Below are 22,445 nucleotides of genomic sequence, written 5' to 3'. Positions count from 1 at the left end.
TAATAAAAAAGTTACATAAATGCCTTTCATTAATATTTTTAAGAGTAAATCAAACGCAAAAAAAAAATCAGAATTTCCCTTTGGAGAATCTAGAAAACTTAGTTTCAAAAGACCTAATTTCTTAAATCTACATATGTATTTGTCTCGGTTTTTAAAGCCGACACTTCGACTCTTATTTTTCCTATTTAAACACCTTTAGTTGATTAAAAGTTTAAAACTCAAGTTGTAGGTAGGACAAGTACAGGTGTCCAATCGACAAGTATATAATCTTTTGCTAGATGTAGTGGGACCAGACTTTAGTTGGACAGAACATGTTCTATTATACTTTAGTTACTCCATTTCATTAAATAGTCAACGTATACTTTTTAAGTCAACAAAATGAAAAATGAGTTTATCTTCAACAATATTTGATCATATATTATACGAAAGACAGATTCTCCTCACATGTCATGATCTCATTTCGATTAATGTTCTTTTTCTTTCCATCTTAAACTGTATAATTTATAGTCGTAGATTATTTCCAATAAACAATAAGAAATTAGGAAAAAGGGGAAATAACATATGTTTTTCTCCCAAAAAAAAAAAAAAAAAAGAGACAGAGCAATACAATGTACTTAGACGGGTCTGCAACTCTTTATACCCAAAGAGCTTCATAGTTTTAAATTTCCAGTCTCATTTCTAATTTTAATTTCTTAATTATGTTAAGATAAGAATTTGCCTATTTTACATTAAAAAAACAATATAGACTATTATCTCATAATTAAAAAAGGTATATAAAAGCAATTAAAGAAAATATTATTTAATTTAAAATAATATTATATCTATACTATATTAAAAGTACGAAGGCCCTTAGCGAAATGTCGTTTATTTTTTTACCCTTTTAGAATATAGTTCACACTAGACAAAATAGTCATTTGATTATTTTCCTAGATAATATTTAAGAGTTGGAAATTGAATCAAATTTTATTTATTTAACCTTTCTTTATTTGAATTAAGTGAGAACCTTATATTTAGAACTTTAAAATCATTAATATTTTACCTTATATAAATCCTAGAATTAAAGTATGATTGAATAAAACTGGAACCTTTATGCCTATAATTGTCTCTAATTAAACATTATTAAGCTCAAAAGAGAATGTTTAATTCCGTTAAATTTCAGGTGAGCAATTATTATGCAAACAAAATAAAATAAAGAAAAGATTAAAGAAAGAAGAAACATTTTGCTTGGTCGTTTATCCCAATTCATAATTAAATTGTAAGTGCTCTAAGTAGTCTATGTGAGATTGGTCTACTGACTATTAATTTTATTCCTTGATTAATAATTTGCTTAGATATAAATATTATTGTAGATTTTAAAACATAATTAAATTTATAATTATAAAAATACTTAATAATAGCAAAGAAAAAGAGAAAAAAAGTGATTGACAAAAGTTATTTACTCTAACGCTTAGACAAACATAAAGTACAAAAGTTTGAATATTTATCATTTAAAAATAGTTTTTTTGTGTGGATAAAATCTGTTATAAGTAAATATTTAATATATGGTTTTAAATATTTTTAAAGAATAATTAAGTATTTAAATTAACTAATTAGCAAAATAATCCAATTTTATTCTTCCCAAATTCATCATATAGGTAAAATAAATTTTCAAGTTTACACAATCTTAGAAGACAAATATTATTTATCATAAAAAGATATTGGCGATGAAAGAAATCAGAAAATAAAATAAATTCAGTTATAGTTCTAAGAATTAAATTGGTTAAAATGCAAACCTAAAGAAATGAGGATAAAATAATAGAAGAAAAAATGTATTCCTAAAGATATATCGGGTGATACATAATTTAACATATTTGTATCTCATATTATAAGATAAGTATAATTATAAAATAATGTATAATTAATTAAACTTCATCATCTTTGCGTAGTCGGAAGATATTGAATTCAACTATTGTGTCAATATGATAACATTTACTTTCATTATTTATACAAATATTGTAGTTTATTTTAACGTCAATGTATATAGTTTTAATTGAATGACGCTACACACACGTGCAACGCGCGTATAGTAAATCTAGTAAATTGAAATAGTAAGAGAGCAATAATAAAAAGTAATGTGATGAAGAATTTTTCTTATAATTGTACATAGACAATGTAAATTTCTTTTACTGTTAATACTTAATAATTTAACATGCAATAATAAATTAGTTGTGTTTTTTTTATCAAACTACGATTTATCAGATTTAATCGAAATTACCTTGGTTACCTGATTAATTAAATATTTAGTGGAAACTAATTAGAAGGAAAAAACAAATGATAGAGAAAAACAAAAAGGAAGGGGGGGGGGGGTCCTAAGGGGGGCGGGGGCATGAATAAATGAATTATTAACCAAGCCAATTCTTATTCTTCTGTGTTTGTAGTTTGTTTCATCGACATCGTCGTCTCGACCCAACGCTGCTGCAAGCTATGACCAGCTCCTCCGCCTCCTCTCGCAAGGTTGTTCCTCCTCCTCCTCTTCCTTCTTCTTCTTCTTTCTTCTAATTTGCCTTCTCTATCTGCCTTAATACATATGAGCTTTCTTTCCTCTTATTACTCCCTCTATTTTCCTCCACCTTTATGTCTTAACTTGTATTTGACCCTTTGTTTTTGGTAATTCCTTTGTGTGTTTTGGTGTTTCGATTGAATTATTGATCAGACATTAAGCAAGATAGCATGCAATCGACTCCAGAAAGAGTTGGTGGAGTGGCAGGTCAATCCCCCTTCTGGTTTCAAACATAAAGTCACTGATAATCTGCAAAGGTCTCTCCTTTTTCTCTATTTTTATTTGTCTTTTTTGTTTTTTCAGTCAATTTATTGGTTACCCTTTTTAGCCTACTGCAATTTATGATCTGTGGTACAGTAATTCATTAGAGATTCTTTATTGTTAATCTTTATAAATAATAATAAATAAATAAAAGAATCTTTTTTTGGTTAAGTTTTGTTTTCTTAGAAGGTAACGGTTATTTGATGACAATAGCTTTTGAGTTTTGATTGATATGGTTCTTTGGTGAGAAGGTGGATAATTGAAGTGAATGGTGCTCCCGGAACGCTTTATGCTAATGAAACCTATCAGCTTCAAGTTGATTTCCCTGAACATTATCCTATGGAAGCTCCCCAGGTGTATACACTTTTACTCTTTTTTTTTTATATGCTAAACCTATCCTCCACCCCAAATCCCTGCTACCCGGACCAAACAGTGGTTTTTCCACTTTACTCTCTTGGTGACTTGAACAACGAACCTCATAGCTGGAGACGTAGGGCGATCTCCGCTACTGTATCACTCCTTTGTCTACATATTGGTTGATACTGGTTGATGTTATTCTCATATGCATATCTTACTTATTTTGGCTGACTACCATATTGATGCAGGTGATTTTTGTGCCACCAGCTCCGTTACACCCTCATATCTATAGCAACGGGCACATCTGTTTAGGTAGTTATATATGTAACCACATATCTTCTATTTCTTACAACTACGAGTAGTACAATAATTTTGTCGCTATTTGTTGTTCAAATGCTTGAATTTCCATGCTTGGTCATGTGGTAAATGATTTCATGGTGCATACTTGTTTCACTGCTAAAGATTAGATGCCTAGTATATTGGTACTTGAAGTGCTTTTAAACAGCTTTATCTAAGAATTGTTGTGAATGATTGATTGTTGCCCATTGTCAATGATATTATTGCATGGTTCTCAGTGTCTTTTTCTCTTTTCAGTCAAGTCCAATTCTATTTGCTTATCCATACTCTCTAAGGGAGCAATAGTCAAGGATTTGTTAAATAATTGAAAAAAGAAGTCTTTTTCATTTGTAAAACGCTCTTCGCTAGGGGTGTGCATTATGCGGTTTTAACTTTTGTGCAAAACTTACAACAGTCAGACAAGAAGTTATTAAGATTTGGTCAAAAAACCACTTCTTAGGTCATGGGGAAAGCTCTTGCACTTCCTCTGAACAGATCCATTTTGGTATCTAAATAGGCTGAGCTTATTATTCTGAAATTGCATAAGCAAAGAGAAAGAGATTCGTCTTTCTTATGTATAAGTATGCTTTTTCATTGGATTGAGGGTGTAACTGCTTTTGAACGAGCTGCTCTTTCTAGAAGGAAATCTTTTTCCTTTTCCCTCTTTATTTGAATCCGAGGACGTGCAATTGTTCAAGAACTAAAAGTGTGTTTAACAAGATCTCCTTTAAGAGCAATATCACTACCAAAGACGACAATCTATACATTCCTTTTCCATTTTCTGGAAGAAAATAAAAACCTCAGTAAAGCAAAAAATCAAAATTGTTGAGATATAGTATGAATATATCTAGGATTACTTTATGAAGGTGTAATCTGACTGCCGACAAGATTCTGATCATTGTCCTTGCAGCTTGAATGACCATCAAGAGGTGGTCTAAGCTTCAGGTGGCTTCATTTTATTAATTATCATGGTTTTGCAAAATTGACAAGATCTCTTATTTAAAGATGTATCACTACCAAAGATAACAATCATTACATTCTTATTTTCGAAACATTTATGAAACTGGGGTTCTCTGGTTTGGTTATCGGTTTTCTGAAAAGGGAGAAAAAATAAACGAATAAAAACTACAAAACAAAATTTTGAGACTTCGTGTGGAAATTTACTAGGATTACTTGAAAAAGGTGAGACGTGGCTGCTTAAATAATTCTGGTTATATGAAGCTTGAATCACCAATAAAATGTGGTTTAAAACTTGAAGTTACTTTCATTATTAAGTATACTGGGCTCTCAGATGAGATTAAGAGGTCTGTATGCTTTAAATTAAAAGGTTGAGTAACTAATCGAAACCTTTTTCTGTTTCTTGTTGGGTACGCAACATTTGAAGATTAACAAATTGATCCTTAATTTTACCGTCCCCTATTCTCACAAGCCCGATAGAGACAACCACATTGATATCTGAATAAGCATCTCATATTTATATACCTTATAATGGATAGAGCCTAGAAGCATTAAACTGCTCCTAGTCAACGATCCACTTGTGGAATTGGAGGTTGATGTGAACGATCACTACAGGTAGGGTGTGCAAGGGGAAATTAAGACGGTGGCAGATAAGAAGCCCAACAAAAGAAAATTAGAAGCCGATAAAAGGCCCAAACCGGAAAGAGAAAAACCAAGAAAAATTGGACGAGGATGGATTTGCCTATCCACAGACTGAAACACTAGGTTATTTCTTCCCATCTGTCTAAGCCTTGGTGGATAGAATTAGGTGGGAGGTAGCAGGTCTGGTGGAATTAGTCGATGTGCGCAAGCTGGCCCGGATACCACTGTTATAAAAAATGAAAAAACCCAACACATAATAAAACTGACTGCATGTAAACCCTACTCTTGCGTGAGTAGAATAAGCATTGCATCTGCATTTTGTCCGTTTTTGGGTCCATTCTACCGTCTTGTTTCAACATAAGTACAACACAAAAGCCATTCACATTACTTTCTTTTTTGGAATAGATTTGAATTTTCCTTTGTCTCCTGATAAATAAAAGCATAGTAGCACCATTCTACAGAAGCGATACCTTAATCTGCCAAAAGTAAGTGGTTTTTCGAAATTTATATGCCTTTTCAGTTTCTACTTTTGCATGGCACAATTGTGGTAAATCTTTTTCTTACTTGCCTAATTGCCGAAGAGCCGTGTGAACTTAAAGTTGGTCTTTTCATGATATCCCATAAAACATCATTGTTTTTGGCTCTTTGCGTTATGGGTTGTTCCACATCATTCATTCTCGTTTGGAACCAAGTTACGTACTCTGTAGTTACTAGCATATCATGATTTCCACAAATTCTCTTCCTTCCTCTTAGATGGAGTTGCATGTTAGGAGAATGAGCTGTTTATTGCTTCGGTAATTATCAGAAATAAAGCTAGCTAATTAGCATTTTAGAATCGGGATGTGAGCAGTTCGGTCGTTTGGACATATTAAGAGGTGTCAGTGTTTTGTTAAAGTTCGGCATAATAGATTGAATTAGTGTAGTAACGAATGGCCAGGTTTGCCAGCTATGTTATAATGATTTAAACAATGATTTTGATAAATTTGAGTAACTGGCTGGTTGGCATTGAAAACTGTTTCCTTCATCCAAAAAAAAAAAGAAAGAAAGAAAATGACTTGCTGTTTCTTGACTGATGGAGATGAATGATTTGTTATTTACTACTATATTTTTTATCTTTTCTGGTAAAATATTTTGGCCATCAACTTCTTGCTTGAAATAGTGATTTCAGTAACTTACGGTGCCGTATCAGTTTTTGAAGTATTTTATGAGAATCTTCCAAAATAGTCAGATTATTTTTTACCATAATGACATCGTTACAATGTGTGGTAAAAGTTGTATGTACGCAATAGAGGAGATGCTATTCTTATCTCAACTAAATGGCACTAAATGCTAATCTTTTTGGAGGGGTTGGAACATTAATGCTCACACATTGAATTCGGCTTACAGAGTATATAAAACCTGGCATTGGAGGTTTAACCTTTATAACCTATACTAGGTTGGCATCGGCACGAGCACCAGATTTGCTAGCATCCGCTCTCAATCTCTTGCTGGTATCCGGTGTTTTGTAAGATGCATGAAAAGCGCTCATATCCATGCCCTGTTTGTTTGACTTGGATGCATCAGCTAGAAACCAAGAGTCCACTTATGTCATTAGTGACAGTCTGCTCTCAGTTTCTTTGTGAAGTTCAATTAATCCAAAATTAGTTCCAACTAGGACCAGAAAGAATTGGTTATTTTGGTGAATGTTTCATTTTGTTGGAACTGAATCATCATGAGAATAACTTATATATCATCTGTTCTTTCTAAATTTGTACTTCCTTGTGCATTTGTTAACTAAATTTATTGGTTAAGGCCGAAGTTCCTTTCCCGAAACTAAATTTTGTACCAAATAAACTTCAATTTCTATTAGAGGAACCATTCACCTCTAAGTTAAATCTATTTATGTGTAACAAATAAGAGTGAATCTGAATTCTTTTGTGTTGACATAGCCTGTGAGCTCGTTGTCTTATCTTATATTACCCCTATTCAAACTGAAAGGTTCTTCAAATACGCTGGTCAGGGTTCACAGAAATCAGATTCTTCAGTTTTTTTTTATATATTTTGTATTACTAGTTTCTTCCTCTAATGTAGGTTTGCAGAAATCACATTCACATAACATCTTACTTAACTGACCTTTGGACTTGTAAGGCGTAGAGGTGGAAAACTTTGAAATACCATCTTTAGCTTTTCTTTCTCTAGTTTCTCCTGTTATGCTGTTAAATAGCAGTCAATTTTTTTTTTCTGCGGGTGAAAACTTAAAGGTCGATGGGCAGTTCACTAATTGGTGTGCTAGCGGCCTAGCGCTAAGCTTCCATCTCATGAAAGATTCTTCTACATCTGATAGAAATTGGAGATGCATCAGTAAAGCCAGCAGTTGACAACAGCTTCTTCATGTCTTTGCAGATATTTTGTATGATTCATGGTCTCCTGCCATGACAGTCAGTTCTATATGCATCAGCATTCTCTCCATGCTGTCAAGTTCAACTGTGAAGGTGCGTTTCATGTGTCCCTTATAATGTTAATTTGAGTTGCTATTATGAGATTGCGCTATGCTAAAAAGGCCTGCTATTCCAAATATGTCGGGACCTATTTCTTCCTTGTCCTCTGCGAAAATATGTAATCTACCACATTGTTCGGACGGGCTTTTCGTGCTTTATCTTAGTTTTAATTCTTATTGGTTCCCGTCACTTGTGCAGCAACGCCCCGAAGATAATGACCGCTACGTGAAGAACTGTAGAAATGGCAGATCTCCCAAGGAAACCAGGTGGTGGTTCCATGATGATAAGGTGTGATGGGTGTCCATCTGACCCTTGAGCCAACATTGCTGCATTTGCTTACTTAAAATCAAATGCTAATGTCAAACACTTCTAAATATCCATGGCCAGTGTCAGCACAAAACTTATGTGCAGGAAATTGGCCTTTACTGTCCAGTATTTGTAAATGAGACTGATTTTCCTTTTGAGCTACTTGTGCAAGATTATGTACTCTTATCAAATACACTACAGCCTAATTGATACCTCATGCGGAATTTTCTTCTGGCGTCTAAACAAGTTTGCACTTTTGCTTTGTCTGGCTGGTGACTTTTGTTTCCTTGTTAGCCTGCTGAGTAATATCTGGTAAATAATACTATGAAGGTTTCTAGTTTTTTGGACCCTCCACTCCTTTTGTCATAGGTAGTTTGTAATAAGACATGCACCCAACGGTATGGCCTATTAATGCAAGCGAGTAAAAATCATGGGAGATTGGGGTTCAAATCTCAGTAGAGAAAAAAATATTAAGTGATTTCTTCTCAGTCCGGTACATGTGTTAGTGGAAGGTAGTAAGTACTCGATGAAATAGTTGAGGTGAGCTTAAGCTAGATCAGATAATAGTTGAGGTGAGCATAAGCTAGATCAGTTATAAATTGTTGGCAAAAGAAGAAAAAAGAACAGCTATGTGCACGTCTACGTGTCCATGTGCACATATGCAAACATATACCACTTTTGTCATATATAGAGGTCGACTCCTATATTTGTACTCGCAAAAATACACATCTCTAAGCAAATTAGTACGTATATGATTAGGTTGATGTCACTAAGTTCTTTTGCCGCATGTTTCATGATAAGACATATCTCCTAAACCCTCTCACATCAATTTGCCAAAGTTGATCAGGTACTTGTCTTTGCCAATGTAGTCACATATCTAAAATCTTCCAAGACTATCTAATTCTATCGATCAAGTAACTGCAACTGTTCCTCTGCACACACGCAACAGTGCAAACAGTAGAGCAGTCACTTTATGGGGAATGCCTTTGTACCAGACATGCTTGCATCGTTCAAGTGATGGCACTTATGTAATATTAACATGAAGCAAAGGCAAAACATCACACTTGCACACTCTAGAATTCATCAAGCTCTCTCTCAAGTGTATTGCCAACCTGCAAGTGATATTCAAGGCGTCAAGAATAAAGAGCAACATAACGAAGGACCAGTTTCCTGCATTGAGTCATCATATGTCCTTAGTTGTGTAGCACCTTACTTGTAATTGGGATTTCCTTTCTGTTCATTCCTCGATATATTTTTCTTCTTCAAATAGTTGGTAGCATGCAACTAGATCTTTCTTCCTCGTCAAAAAATTACAAAGGCCTCAATATTGCTCGATGGAATGGCAAATTAAAGAAAACAAGAACAAAGATCAAGCGAGAGAGCAAACTCTGATACATCTCTTCAAGTTTCCCTTTCAAACAACCACGAACATGCATTTAAGTAACAAAGATCACATACAGTCAAAGCATAGATTCCGCTATTATTCTTGCTACAGCAGCAGTCTCCTGGGTACTTGAACAAAGACCGAAGATCATTTCTTTTCTGATAAATTACAAAGACTCTAAATATTATACAAGTGCGCCTGCCAGTAAAGTGGTATCATGAACCTATTTGTACCCCTCTCAAATCTGAGTATATACCTTTTCCCAAAAAATTTCACTAGTGTAGAATCCTAGTGCTACAACAAGAACGGGAGGAAAAAGGATGTAAAAGAACTAATACTCTCTCCTAGACAATTTTAGCAGGTTTAGGACGTTCTCATAGACGATGAACGTAATGGAAGCTGCAGGGACATTTTTCAGCATGTTCGCGGTGATACCTCTGTAGAAGCCTTGTATGCCCTCAAACCTGTAAGATAAAAAAAATTCAATATCTGGTAACAACTAGAACTCCATTGATACATGATATGACAGAAACTTTAGTCGTTTCTCTAGTATTATAAGTCGTGAAGATCTTCATAAGAATTCAGGATTGACTCTTCAAAACCCCTAGCATGAAACTGCAATTGCTTTACTAGATTTTTGAGAAAAAGTAGTTTATTTTTTACACTATAAGTGCAATAACATTTTACACAAGTGGGTGCTAACTTGGTGACGTGGATTAAGACATAAGGGTAATTAGCAAATCAGGTTTATTTATTTTATTTTTATAGAGAAAATATGGTGTACACTTTTTATTTGAAATGGTAAGTATTATTGATGTCAGAAGCCAACACTAAAGTGTTGTAACTACATCCAAAAAGATAGCAAAAGGAGATTTGAAGAAGGAGAAAAACACTGACTATCTATACATAAGATTTAATGAACTATAACAGGGTTTCACTATCATCTATCATTCCAATTTACGCCAAGAAGATTCAATAAGGGATACATATTTTTGAGAGGAACTATACCTCCTTCCAAGGTTGAACTTTTCTAATGTGGCATAAATCTATTTTGTTTCTGTTAAGAAGTAACTACCTCCTTAAATCATAACAAACTTTCAGATTTCTTTCTTGAAGTTGAGTTTGTGTTTTATCTTTCAAGGTCTGAATTTTTCTTTCTACAGTTAACATCAAGAAATCACAAAATTTCCAACAATCAACTGTATAATTTTTTTTTTTATATTGGTGATAAGAAACAATCAAATGTATATTTTAAAAATTCTTCAATAACTAAATGATGAAAGTTCACTCAAATTTCATATCATTTGTTTACCTGTTTCCACAATACGAAAGAAAAGAACAAGAGGGAAAAATTAAGGGTTACTTTTGCCAATAAAGGGGGGGGGGGGTTCTACTTTCTTCTCTTATTTTACAATGTAGACGATCTTTATTGCATGTTATTAAATGACGGGAAGACACAGGATGGAAAAAAATAAGGATCGAGAGAGGACTTAGAAAACTTGAAACATGTAATTTGCTTCCCATGCATATACTTTTGTATTAAGTATTCTTTTAAGGAGTTCGATAACTGACTGGAAACCTTTTACTAAACTAAACGGTCTTAAAAAAGAATTACAGTGTCAGTGTAGAAAAATAAATAAAAAGGAATGATAATTTCTTTGGCTTTTGTTTATTCTCAGTTTGATTCCCTGATACTGTAAGCCACAATTAAGAGCATTCGATGAACAGATATTTAAATTCTGAACACAGTTCAATATAAAGAAACTCAATGCTTGATGCCAATCAAGTGCATCAGCAGTAAATAAGGCTGAAATTTATCCTGACCTTGCAGTTTCCTTCACAACATGCCAGCTATCCATGTATCTCGGAACTCCAGTTGTACTTGGTCGTTGCTGTTCAAAGAGAAGATAGACCTTTTAACTACTCTACAGAAAATCAAAATCAAGAGCCAGTAAATGCTTGTCTCCTCAGGAAGAGTTGCATCAAGTGTCACAATAGTAATATGAAAAGCAGTTACCTGCAATCGAGATCGTACAACCTGCAAAAGTTCCATTTAAACACATAATTAGATAAAGAGAAAAGCGAGGGGCACAGAGTAAAAGATTGTTGGAACAAATAGGCACCTTTAGGTGGGTGCTCCACAATGCTCTTAAAACCTTCTGTTCCCAAACCCATATCCCCAACAACAGAGATAAGAACAAACTTATCACACCCCTAACATACCTGAAATGGGTACGTTGTGAGAATCGCTGCCAGCTTGGAAGAAGCTCCTAGTGTCGCATAGTCAACTGAATCCTGCGAAAGAAATTGAAGAGCAAATACCAAGGGGTAAGTCTACAGTATTACTTCAAGACAATCAAGAGAAGTTAGCAATCCTATTTTATTCCTTATGTTCCGACGAAGAAAACTAATCATAACAGTGATAACACTATCACTGGCATTTGATAGTGTTCTTGAGTAATGATCAACTTCCAGATATGGTGCAACCAATTTTTTTCCATTTACTTTGAGCCTTAATGAAGTCTCCTTGCTTTTCAGACAAAAAATACAGTATATCACCACTTAGGAGCAGATGGGTTTCTACAAATTGATCAACGAGTGGCAGTTCACTGGCTTAAAATAAACCATCTCTCACCACATAAACAATAACAAGAACCACAAAGTTAGTTTAGAAAATAACTGAATCATTCTGATCTGCTTATCAAAGAAAAATATTCATTTTTACTTTTTTCTAGTAGTTGGGATAAGATCTGCGTACACACCACCCTCCCCAGACCCCACTTGTGGGATTACACCGGCTATATTGTTGTTGTATATTTATCTTTTTAATGGGGGAGGGGAAGGGGTTGGGCAGGCTAGTGTCGCTCTGATGCAGTCATTTAGGGACTGAAAAAAAATCTAATGTGCCTTTGGATAATCCGTAGACATGAAATAGAAATGATACCTTAGTTGCTCGATGAGAAAATGTTTGAAAGTTTTTGCACGAACAGGATTTCCTAGAACACAACTTACTGTTTGTGCACAAGTACCATGACCAAATAATGAGGAAAGAAACTCGCACTACTAAGAGTTGGACAGTGTTTAGGTACAGGGATCAGGTTTGCTGGTCATCCAAAGATAAAAACAACTATTCAGTTGTAATTACATCCAAAGAAAGCAATAGCATAGCTTTTAGAGCCTCACCAACAAGTCAGCAGCTGAGGCAAGAGTGTTTTCATTTTCCTGAGCTTTCGAGCTTACAAGAACTTTACGAAATTCTTCATATGCTGTGAACTGAATAGCGCCATGGGTAACCTGCTGAAGCAACAGCAGACCAGCGTGTTTCATGAATGAAAGGTTACATTTCAACATTAAATTGGTTATATCTTGTTTGGATAATCTATCCAAAAAGTTAAAAGAAGCTATGAAGTATAACTTTGAAAATTTACGCCAAGATAAGAACACATTCATTTACAGAACCGCAGAGAGACTATGTGCAAGAATAAAAGAAAATGTAATTCTAACCAGAAATAGGCCTGGCATAAGCCCCTTATAAAGTGCCCTCCATCCTTCTTCTTTCATTATGGTTCTTACAGCATCTGAATCAATCCATAAACAATAACGTTCATATGAAGTTAATAAGTAGGATAGTAGATACAAAAGAGGCCAGTTGGCTGACTGAATGTGCATGCAGATACAAAAGAGAGCAGAGGCTTAATAAAAGAATGTTGCTAGTCACGAGAAATCTTTAAATTTTCGAATTTAATCAGTAGAAAGCACTTCTTCATTTTTCCACGTCAATGACTAGAAGTTACATAATCAACAATTTAAAACCCTTGAAGGAGATATTGACACAAGATGCAACTACTGTACTGAGATAAAGGAGCTTTATCAAATTTTTTCTTTTTTTATAAAGAGGAGTTTTGTCAATTTTGACTATTGGAGACAAATTACCAGAAAAGAAATGAAACTATCTAAAAAAACTAAGAATTGTACATAGTGATCAAGAATAAGTTTCCATAGAATTGTACATAGTGATCAAGAATAAGTTTCCATAGGTAAGTCCATTCTTGACATACAAGAATCTATTGTGGACAGCAAAAAGCTATCAAACAGAATTCCAGATACATGTACATTTTGTGGCTGATGTCTGATAAAAAAAAAATTAAAAAAAGGATGCGAAACTGTAGAACCGCAAAATTGCAGAAATAGAGGAAGCAACTCTTATATTAAATTAAGATGGAAAGAAGTTGTCCTAGAGTGCTCAAAGTTAGATAAATACACAATGAAACACGATGGTGACAAGTTAATACAAGAGTGAAGCAGACCATGAAACCCGGTGTATGGACGAATCTGATTAGGAGTCTGAAGTTGCAATCTTGTTTTCACAAGCCAAAGAGGGTTGGTGCACAAACTGACCTGAATTCCGACAAATACAACCTTTTTAATATATGACAGTCTGCATATTAGGGGGTGTGCTTAAAGTTACTAAAATAAGCACACCACAAATTTTGTCCACTTAAAGATTTTCGTGTCAGTGGTAAAACCTAATAAGTCATCAATCTGTTGATATCAAAACTGAAAAAGGGGGAAAGATAGTCCACAAAAATATCAACACAATCAAATTTGTTCGTCTATAAGATTCTCCAGCTCCATTTTTTAACTAGCACCTAAGCACAGACATTTGTGGTTTGCCAACGATTGATGGGAATCACCTCTTTTTTTTTCTTCCTTTTTTGTTGTCCAAAACAACAGGTTTATTACTCAACCTTGCCTTTATTTGAGAAAAAGGATTTACATTGGTAACATTTTTAACAACAGTAAAAGAAAGGGATTCACTACCAGCAAGACAACAACATGCACTCCTACAACGACTACTGCAGCAAATAAAGAATGACATCCTCCAACTATCTATGTTTGACACTCCTGTCAAAAACTGATCAATTAAATGCTGAACATTCAGACACATGAACTACACATTCATTAAAGCATCAGAAATCTGACTACTGACCAGAGCTCCTGCTTCTGCAGCTGAAGCAAGATGAAGGCCGGGACTTAGCTCCTTCCTGCTTCTCAAATACCTTTGCTTAGCCTTGCTATAGCTGTGGGAGGGAAATTTCAAATGTATGAGTTTGAGAAAGATGTCTCTCAAGCCTAGACATATTTTTTTTCTTCCATTTTTTGGTAAGCCTAGACATGTAAGAAGAATCAAAGAGAAAGCAGTCACACTCTATTTACTTGTACCCTCTTTTTCTATGCATCTTCTTGATGCCTTTAATGAAATTCTCTTACTTAATAAAAAAAAAAAAAAAAAAACCAAAGAGAAAGCAGTATCATTTTGTACCATCTTGGTACCTTATAAATAAACTTTTACCTTATCCAAAAAACAAAAAAAAGGAATCAAAGAGAAAGCAACCTAAATGTTGACTGCTTCTTACAAGGCGAACATTGTGTCTCTTACAAGCAATCCCATGTATGAAATAATGATTGTTACCTATTAACTGACATGTAATGGATGTAGATATTAATACGAAGCGCTGTAAATTCAGTATCAAAAACAGTAAAGTAAACAGTATGTTAAGACAATCAACTTTCTTTTAATAAATGGATTATTTAAACAAAATAATACTTACAGCTTGTCAATCATTAAATTGACTATACAAGATTCAAGTGAAACAATCAATGTACTGATACTGAAAGACCTAATGGGATCTTCCAATGTATATTTCGATGTGCAATGGAATTCATAGGTATAGTAAGAAGCTCTATCAAATAGAGATTTGTTCTTTCGCTATATTTGATTTCTTGTCTCTTTTTTATTGCTTTACAAAGGGGAAACCAAATAAATATAATAACTTAGACCAAAAATAAAAAGGGGAAATCCCTTGATCAGGTCTTGAATGAGACTAAATAATGTTCCATGTACTCATGGATACAACTTGCGTAGAGCAAAGACTTCACAAGGGCAAAAAAGATAGACTCATGGAGAGCAGCCCTCTTGCGGAGAGGAAGAGAGCTAAAACATGCAAAAAATTTATACAATCACATAATTGATTCCAAAGATGCTTTTGGGATCTGGGAGATGAAGTTCAGTCTTTAACGTTCTCCAATGAAATACTATAAAATAGTACTATTATCAAGGACATCAACAGAAGATCTTTACTTACAAGAAGAAATATAAACCCCATGAAATAGTTGACCCAAGAACAGCAGGGTAAAAGCCAGCATAAAGTCCTCTAAGACCCTGCAGCAAAGACAATATGATAACTTAATGAAATCATCTTGGTGGAAACATGAGCACTTACATGGGTGATAAGGTAAAGATTCAGCAGTCTGCAGCACAAAACTCAAAAGTGGGAAGCAAGGAAAGGAGCTTCATATACAAAAGCATACGTCAGCAGGATGTTTGATCGTGACTGACAAAGTGTGATGGAGTTTCTCCCTATGATTATGTCACGAGGCTGAATGAATCAACTCTAAGTAACAAGAAAGATTCAGTCAAGATTTGCATACTGACATCTCACTCCCCTCTTGACATTCAAGTAAAGAACTTAACCATCGTTATAAGAAAACCTGTCTTTCCAGTTGGAGTAGCAATGTACAAACTCTATTAGGATACACTTCCTCTCGGTTCCAAGAAGATTCTTGAGAGATAAAATGGATATTGCTACCGTAGATTGGATATCATAATGTGGAGAATTCAGGAAAGCAACCATAAAACTCCGTAGGTATCAATTAATAGTACTAGGGTCCACACAAACATGACCTCATTTCGCCATAGAAGGATACTTGCTGAAACCATGCCATTTAGATACACCTAGGTCAGGGCATTCACTCAACAGTAAACCATGTACCAATTATTTTCCCGATGCTGATATTATCTATTTGAGAAGCTCAAAATTCATGAAACATGCATCCTTAACATATTACTATATGATTCGTCTTTCATGAAAAACTACCAACTTGATGAATTGAAAAGCAGTTTCTTTTGGAATATACATATATAGCTAAGCTTCAATATATGTATGGAAATTAAAAGAATCAGAAAAAACAAACCTCAGTTCGAGCAATGGTAAATAAAGCGTGAGGAGTGTTCCTATAGGCCGGGACGTTCGAGATTCTTCCATCGTAAACTATGATTTTAACATTTACGTCAAAATCAAGGTCGAAAATACAATACGAGATCATTCATTTTGCTACATAGCATAAAAAGCATAGAGACAGTTACCTTGGAACCTTGTACGAACAACGTCAAGGGGATGAGAGAAAGTGACGGTGGCGAGGCCAGCCACGGCGCCGGCGGTGGCGTTTTCCCATTGCCAGTCTGCCGACGCCAAACCTGCCATTTTTTTCATGGCTTCGTCTAACGTTGGCTTCCCCTCCCCCCTAACACTCTTTTTCTTTTCGCCTTTTACTTTTTGCAGCTGGCAAAAATGAAATGGAACTTCCTATGCAAACTAAGCGGCGTCGTATTAAGCCCCGGTGACGCCTGACGTGTCCGCAGCATGCGCCTGCTCAGTAATTGTGGAGGGGGGAGATGTTCGATTGGGTTATTTTTCTTTTGTTTTTTTGAAGGAGGGGGAGGGGGGCACAGTGGGGAAGAAGCGTGTAGGGAAAAATCGTTTTTTTTTTTGGTGGGGGAAGCTAATAGGAAAAAGAAATGAAATGGGGTGGGGTGCGAGGAAGAACAGAAAGAGACATACCTCTTTTGCTTTTTTCTTTTTTACTTATTTTATTCTTATTTTGATGATTTTTTTTTTCTTATTTCAATTATTTCTTGTTTAAAATGTGATATTAACCCTTGTTGTGTGTGTGAATTACACCCACTTTGTCCAACTCAACCATTTTATTGTTGCATGTGCTTGGTCAACGGTTAGAAAGATTTAAAATATAATTTTTGATCAAGTTAAAGTGTCTGGACGAAAACAAGTAAATTATTTACAACTACCAGCATTTTTTTAATGTAACTTATATTAAACACTCCGGGATCATTTAATTTATAAATAAATAAGGTATGGATTGTAGCACATAGATCAATAATGCATGGCTTGTAATGCAAACTTTGAAATACATGGATTGTAATATCGGAATTATTTGTTATTGAATTTGCATATGAAAAATTATTATACTATGTATATTTTAAAAAACGGATAATTTCAGATACCTCCTTTCAGGTTTTGCTTCATCACACTCACCTTACATGTGGTTCATAATATTACCATACCCCCCTCCCCCCCCCCCCCATTTTAATTTTTTAAATAATTTTTTTATTTATTAATTACTAATGTTAAAAAATTAAAATATGACAACTTTACCCTTGCTAATATACTCCACTGTTAATTAGCTAAAAAGCAAAATCTTTTAAAAATCAATATATAAATATAAAACAATTAGGAAAACAATTATAATGTAATTCATAAGTACATTTTCAGCTAGGATGCGTGTCTTTGAAGACCTTTCCCATTCAGTAAAGTATAATAGTAAAAAAACAATTTAGATGTTTCAAAAAAAAAATAACAAGGGCTTCGTTGTAACACCATTATTTTCACTGGCTACTTCATCTTTGTATCAGCAAGGTAGCAATACCATGTGTTTTGGTAATAAATCGCTCATATGTGTAACTCAAACCCATTGCCTTCCGTTCTGAAGGAATTGAGATTTTTATTATGATAAATTTTGAAGTATTAAGAAATTTAGATGTCATAGCTGCCCTAAGTTTGGTGTTTCGATCGGTTAGATCGATATTTTCATCTATGCATAAAACCTTAATACTTTTATAAATTAGTTACTTATTATACTTTTAATCAAACCTTGAATAAGAAACAAAGAAACATACATATGTAGGAAAGTAACTTGTTGTTGAACGTGGAAGAGAAATATAGGGAGGAGTTATAAAGAATAGCAGAAGAAAATTATTATTTGGAGATTTCTACTAGCCCAAGATCGTTAACTAAAATAGGAAGATTCAACTAAAGAACAGTAAGCTTAGAAAAGAGAAGGAAAGTTTTGGAGAGAGAACTTTGTTTAGGAAAAAAAGCTTTCTTGATTTTGGCTTAGTTACAAATGCCTAAAACTGCTCCTATTTATACTTGTCTAGGGATGATTCTAGATACAAAAATAATCTAGACAATTATATCATCTTCTACTAATATCTTCCTTAAATATTCAGGACTCTAGAATATCTAGATATTTCTTAAGCACAATAAATATCAAAGATATTACTTTCTAGAAACTTCTTCAAACTATCTATAATTTTTACTCTTCCAAAAAATTAACTTTATTTTTTTACACTCCCCATTAAAGTGATTTTTTTGGAAGCTATCCCAAGCTTGTCGCGGAAGAACTCAACTGATGCTTTACGACGTGTCTTGGTGAAGATCTCAGCACTATTTTTCTGGCTCCCCTTGCTTCCCCAAAGACCGAAGGTTCTTCAATTGGCCCTGCAAAAAAACATAAGTATGTGCTAACGAAATTTTTATCTCTGAAACGAGTTGGCTTAATAATAGTTCTTTTTGGCCTTCTCGAACCACTAGAATTATCTTCTTGTCGAGTTTCATATTAGTGAGGTCCAGGGCTCTCCCTTTCTCTTAACTCCCCGGCAATTGTATTATCTGGAGAAGCACCTCCAATGGGCAAGCTTGAATCTCTATTTTTCAAGATTTTTGAACTCGTTCCATCCAATGCAGCTCTATTATACAAAGACACTTCGTCGAATATGACATTCCTTGAAACAACAAAGAGGTGAGTTTTAGGATCCATGTACTTCCATCCCTTTTTCCTTTCATCATATCCGACAAAGATGCATTTCATTGCCTTGGCATCCAACTTGCTTAGTTGAGAATCCAGAATGTGAACATGACAAATAGAGCCAAAAACCCTGAGGTGTTTAACGCTAGGAGTTTCTCCATATATTAATTCATAGGAAGACTTTATATTGTTCGGAGAGAGCGACATCCTGTTAATCACATACGCTGCACATTTCATACCTTCAACCCACAAGGCTCTAGGTAAATTCTTGACATGAAGCCAACTCTTACATATCTCAGTTAAGTGTTAGATCTTCCTTTCAGCCACTTCATTTTGTTGTGGCGCATCAACGCATGTGAGTTCTCTTTTAATGCCATGCTGACAACAAAAGGAAAGAAACTCATCTGAAGTGAACTCACCATCAGTTTGCAGCCACCTTATTCTGGAATCGAGTTCGCCTTCAACTGTTTCTTTGAATTCCACAAACTTATTAAAAACTTCTGACACGTGCTTCACAAAATAAACTCAAGTGAATCTAATAAAATTATCAATGAAAATTAACATTTAAGAATAGTCTGAGAATGAAAGAGTTCTCGTTGGCCCCATCAAGTTACTGTGAATAAGTTCTAGAGGGGCAATGCACCTTAACAAGGATCTGTCAAATGGAAGACGATGCGCCTTTCCATATTGACATCCTTCACAAATCTCTCCTTCACCAAAATTTCTTAAGTTAGGCAATCCTTTTACTAGATTCAATTTTATCATGACTTTTAATTTATCCATGCTAAGATGTCCAAGTCTAGAATGTCAAAGATATGTGTTATTATTATTGTTCATCTTCTCAATATATGATTTAGAGGTAGATAAAATATATAAATCGTTAACTCTCTTACCAGAGTGAATAATATCTGCCTTGAGCACCTTGATATTTCAGAGGAACTTCACATCAAGTGGGCCAAATAATAATTTCCAGTATCTACAGCATTTGCAACTGAAAATAAATTTTTCTTCATACCTCGAATATGATAGACACTATTTAGAGTGATAGAGTCTTCTTGCTTCTCGTTGACTACGACAATGACTTCCTTATCCACTTGATGGACTGTATTATCTGTTGTCACAATAACATCATGTCCATTATATTCGTGAAAGGTGGAGAATTTGGATTGATCTCCAGTGAGATGGTGCACATATCCTGAATCCACGATCCAGTCTCTTTCAAAATTTATGGAAGCCATGTCATTTATTGCTCGAGTCTCCGTTGTGAAGCACTTTCCCCAGTCTTCTTCTCTTTTTTTCTTCTTCTTCTTCAACAACTTTCTTGATTTGAGCCATATTGCTCTCTTTAGGTCGATAATATCTTTTCTGTGTCCGACTTTGCAACAACGATAATATTTTATTTGCTTTTTACCGTTATTGAAAGACTCCCCCTTCTTTCCTGGCGAGCTTGAACCACTTAGGATTGAGAATACGGGCTATCTCTTGATTTTCCTTTAAAGTTTCTCTTATCAGAGACAAGAGCATTTCCTTCCCCCTTCTTTGATAGACACACTAGCCATTTGTTTGGTTAGTAGCTCCTGTAACTACAATAAATTCTCAAATTCTTCCAAAGATGGTTGTTGAACCATCCTTGAATCGATGTAACAAATCGAATATATTCTGGATTTAAATTACGAATAATAATTATTCTTATTCGTGCTTGAGAGATAGCCTCGTCCGGATTCAATAGAGAAATTTCAGAACATAAAATTTTAACCTTCAAAAAATACTCGGCGATAGAGAGATTACCTTGAGTGATGTTAGCCAATTCATTCTCCAAATTCTGTAACCAATCTCCATCCTTCTTGTTTGAACATCCGATCAAAGGTTCTCCATATTTCATGAGCTGATTTACACCTTATAATATGATCAAATAAATTAGGAGAGATAGACCTCTTCAGGATAAACTCCGCCTTAACATTAATCTGCTTCCACTTTTGCGCGCATTGCTATTTTCCGGTGCGTCAGTAAGAGGACTTATGTTACTCTCATTGACAACTTTACACAAATCCTCACCAACAAGGTATGACTCCATACAAGTCTTCCATACCTTGTAGTTGGACTGGTTCAATAACTCCATCCCCAGTCCATTAGCACGATCACCTAAATCTATTTAGGGAAACCAATTGAATCAACCATTAATCCGACCTTGCAAATATCTCTAGAAGCCAACTATGGCTTTGATACATTATAAAGATAGTAGAAGAAAAGTATTATTTGGAGACCTTCTGTTAGTCCAAGATCGTTAACTAAAATAGGAAGATTCAACTAAAGAAGAGGAAACTTTGAAAAGAGAATGAAAGTTTTGGAGAGGAGAACTTTGTTTAGGAAAGAAGGCTTTCTTTATTTTGGCTTTGTTACAAATGCCTAAAACTACTATTTATACTTGTTTAGGGATGATTCTAGATACAAAAATAATCTAGACAATTCTATCATCTTCTACTAATATCTTCCTTAAATATCCAAGACTCTAGAATATCTAGATATTTTTTAAGCACAACAAATATCAAAGATATTACTCCATAATTTCTAGAAACTTCTTCAAACTATCTATAATATTCTCTTCCAAAAAATTAACTTTAGTTTTTTACACTCCCCATTAAAGTAATTTTTTGGAAGCTATCCCAAGCTTGTCGCGGAAGAACTCAACCGATGCTTTACGACGTGTCTTGGTGAAGATCTCAGCACTATTTTTCTGGCTCCTCTTGCTTCCCCAAATACCGAAGGTTCTTCAATTGGTCCTCCAAAAAAACATAAGTATGTGCTAACGAAATTTTCATCTCTGAAACGAGCTGGCTTGATAATAGTTCGTTTTGGCCTTCCTGAACCACTAGAATCATCTTCTTGCTGAGTTTCATGAAGTTGAGGTCTAGGGCTCCCCCTTTATCTTAATGTCACGATCCCAAATTCCCTTCATAGCATGCCGTGACGGCACCTAGTGTCTAAGATTAGATAAGCCTAACCATATGCGAAAACATTAAATAAAACTTAGAATCTCAAAACTCCAATAATTTCATAAATAGAATCTATAAATACAATGCGTACAGCTCCCCAAAATCCAGTGAAATATAAGTCACAAGCTCTAGATATAGTGCCGGACAACCCTATATATCACTTTCTATAATAGTATAAGGAAATAAGGAAGAACGGGATGGAAGAGGACTCTGAGGCCGGCAGACGCGGGCATGTGTACTTTGAAGTCTCAGAAAGCAAAATCATCGTACTAGTGATGGTACTGATAAGATGTACCTGGATCTACACAAAAACATGCACAGAAGCATAGTATGAATACATCATAATGGTACCCAGTAAGTTCCAAGCCTAACCTCGGTAGAGTAGTGACGAGGTCAGGTCAAGGACTTACTGGAGATAATAAGAAATAAGACAGAAGACATAATGATAATAACAAAGGAAGTGAAAC

General features: G+C 34.6%; 2 protein-coding genes across 5 annotated transcripts; one reads left to right on the top strand and one right to left on the bottom strand.

Annotated features, from left to right (window-relative positions):
• The first annotated feature begins 2,360 nt into the window (after positions 1-2,360).
• On the top strand, positions 2,361-8,121 carry LOC104099541 (probable ubiquitin-conjugating enzyme E2 18). Its single transcript, XM_009606569.4, has 6 exons — positions 2,361-2,493; positions 2,693-2,796; positions 3,052-3,154; positions 3,406-3,469; positions 7,475-7,563; positions 7,768-8,121. The coding sequence occupies exons 1-6, from the start codon at positions 2,464-2,466 to the stop codon at positions 7,861-7,863; spliced, it is 486 nt and encodes a 161-aa protein (XP_009604864.1). The 5' UTR covers positions 2,361-2,463; the 3' UTR covers positions 7,864-8,121.
• A 1,160-nt stretch (positions 8,122-9,281) lies between these two features.
• Positions 9,282-16,868, bottom strand: LOC104099540 (folate transporter 1, chloroplastic). 4 transcript variants are annotated; one of them, XM_009606567.4, is made up of 11 exons: positions 16,467-16,861; positions 16,295-16,371; positions 15,406-15,482; positions 14,250-14,340; positions 13,567-13,657; positions 12,764-12,837; positions 12,443-12,556; positions 11,483-11,554; positions 11,277-11,297; positions 11,084-11,151; positions 9,282-9,723 (listed from the first exon to the last, which is right to left on the bottom strand). In XM_009606567.4, exons 1-11 carry the CDS (start codon positions 16,591-16,593, stop codon positions 9,591-9,593), a joined length of 945 nt encoding a protein of 314 aa, XP_009604862.1. In that variant the 5' UTR covers positions 16,594-16,861; the 3' UTR covers positions 9,282-9,590. The 4 variants fall into 4 exon arrangements, with proteins under 4 accessions (XP_009604862.1, XP_009604863.1, XP_070051343.1 ...); XM_009606568.4 differs by having other exon boundaries at positions 12,443-12,553; positions 16,467-16,860; XM_070195242.1 differs by lacking the exon at positions 11,277-11,297 and having other exon boundaries at positions 11,084-11,172; positions 12,443-12,553; positions 16,467-16,868.
• Positions 16,869-22,445: the final 5,577 nt, after the last annotated feature.

The sequence above is a fragment of the Nicotiana tomentosiformis genome, chromosome 2 (genome assembly GCF_000390325.3).
Source record: "Nicotiana tomentosiformis chromosome 2, ASM39032v3, whole genome shotgun sequence".
In the NCBI taxonomy this organism is placed as follows: domain Eukaryota; kingdom Viridiplantae; phylum Streptophyta; class Magnoliopsida; order Solanales; family Solanaceae; genus Nicotiana; species Nicotiana tomentosiformis.
Note: the sequence above shows the minus strand (reverse complement) of the source record. Positions and strands in the feature narration are given on the sequence as shown.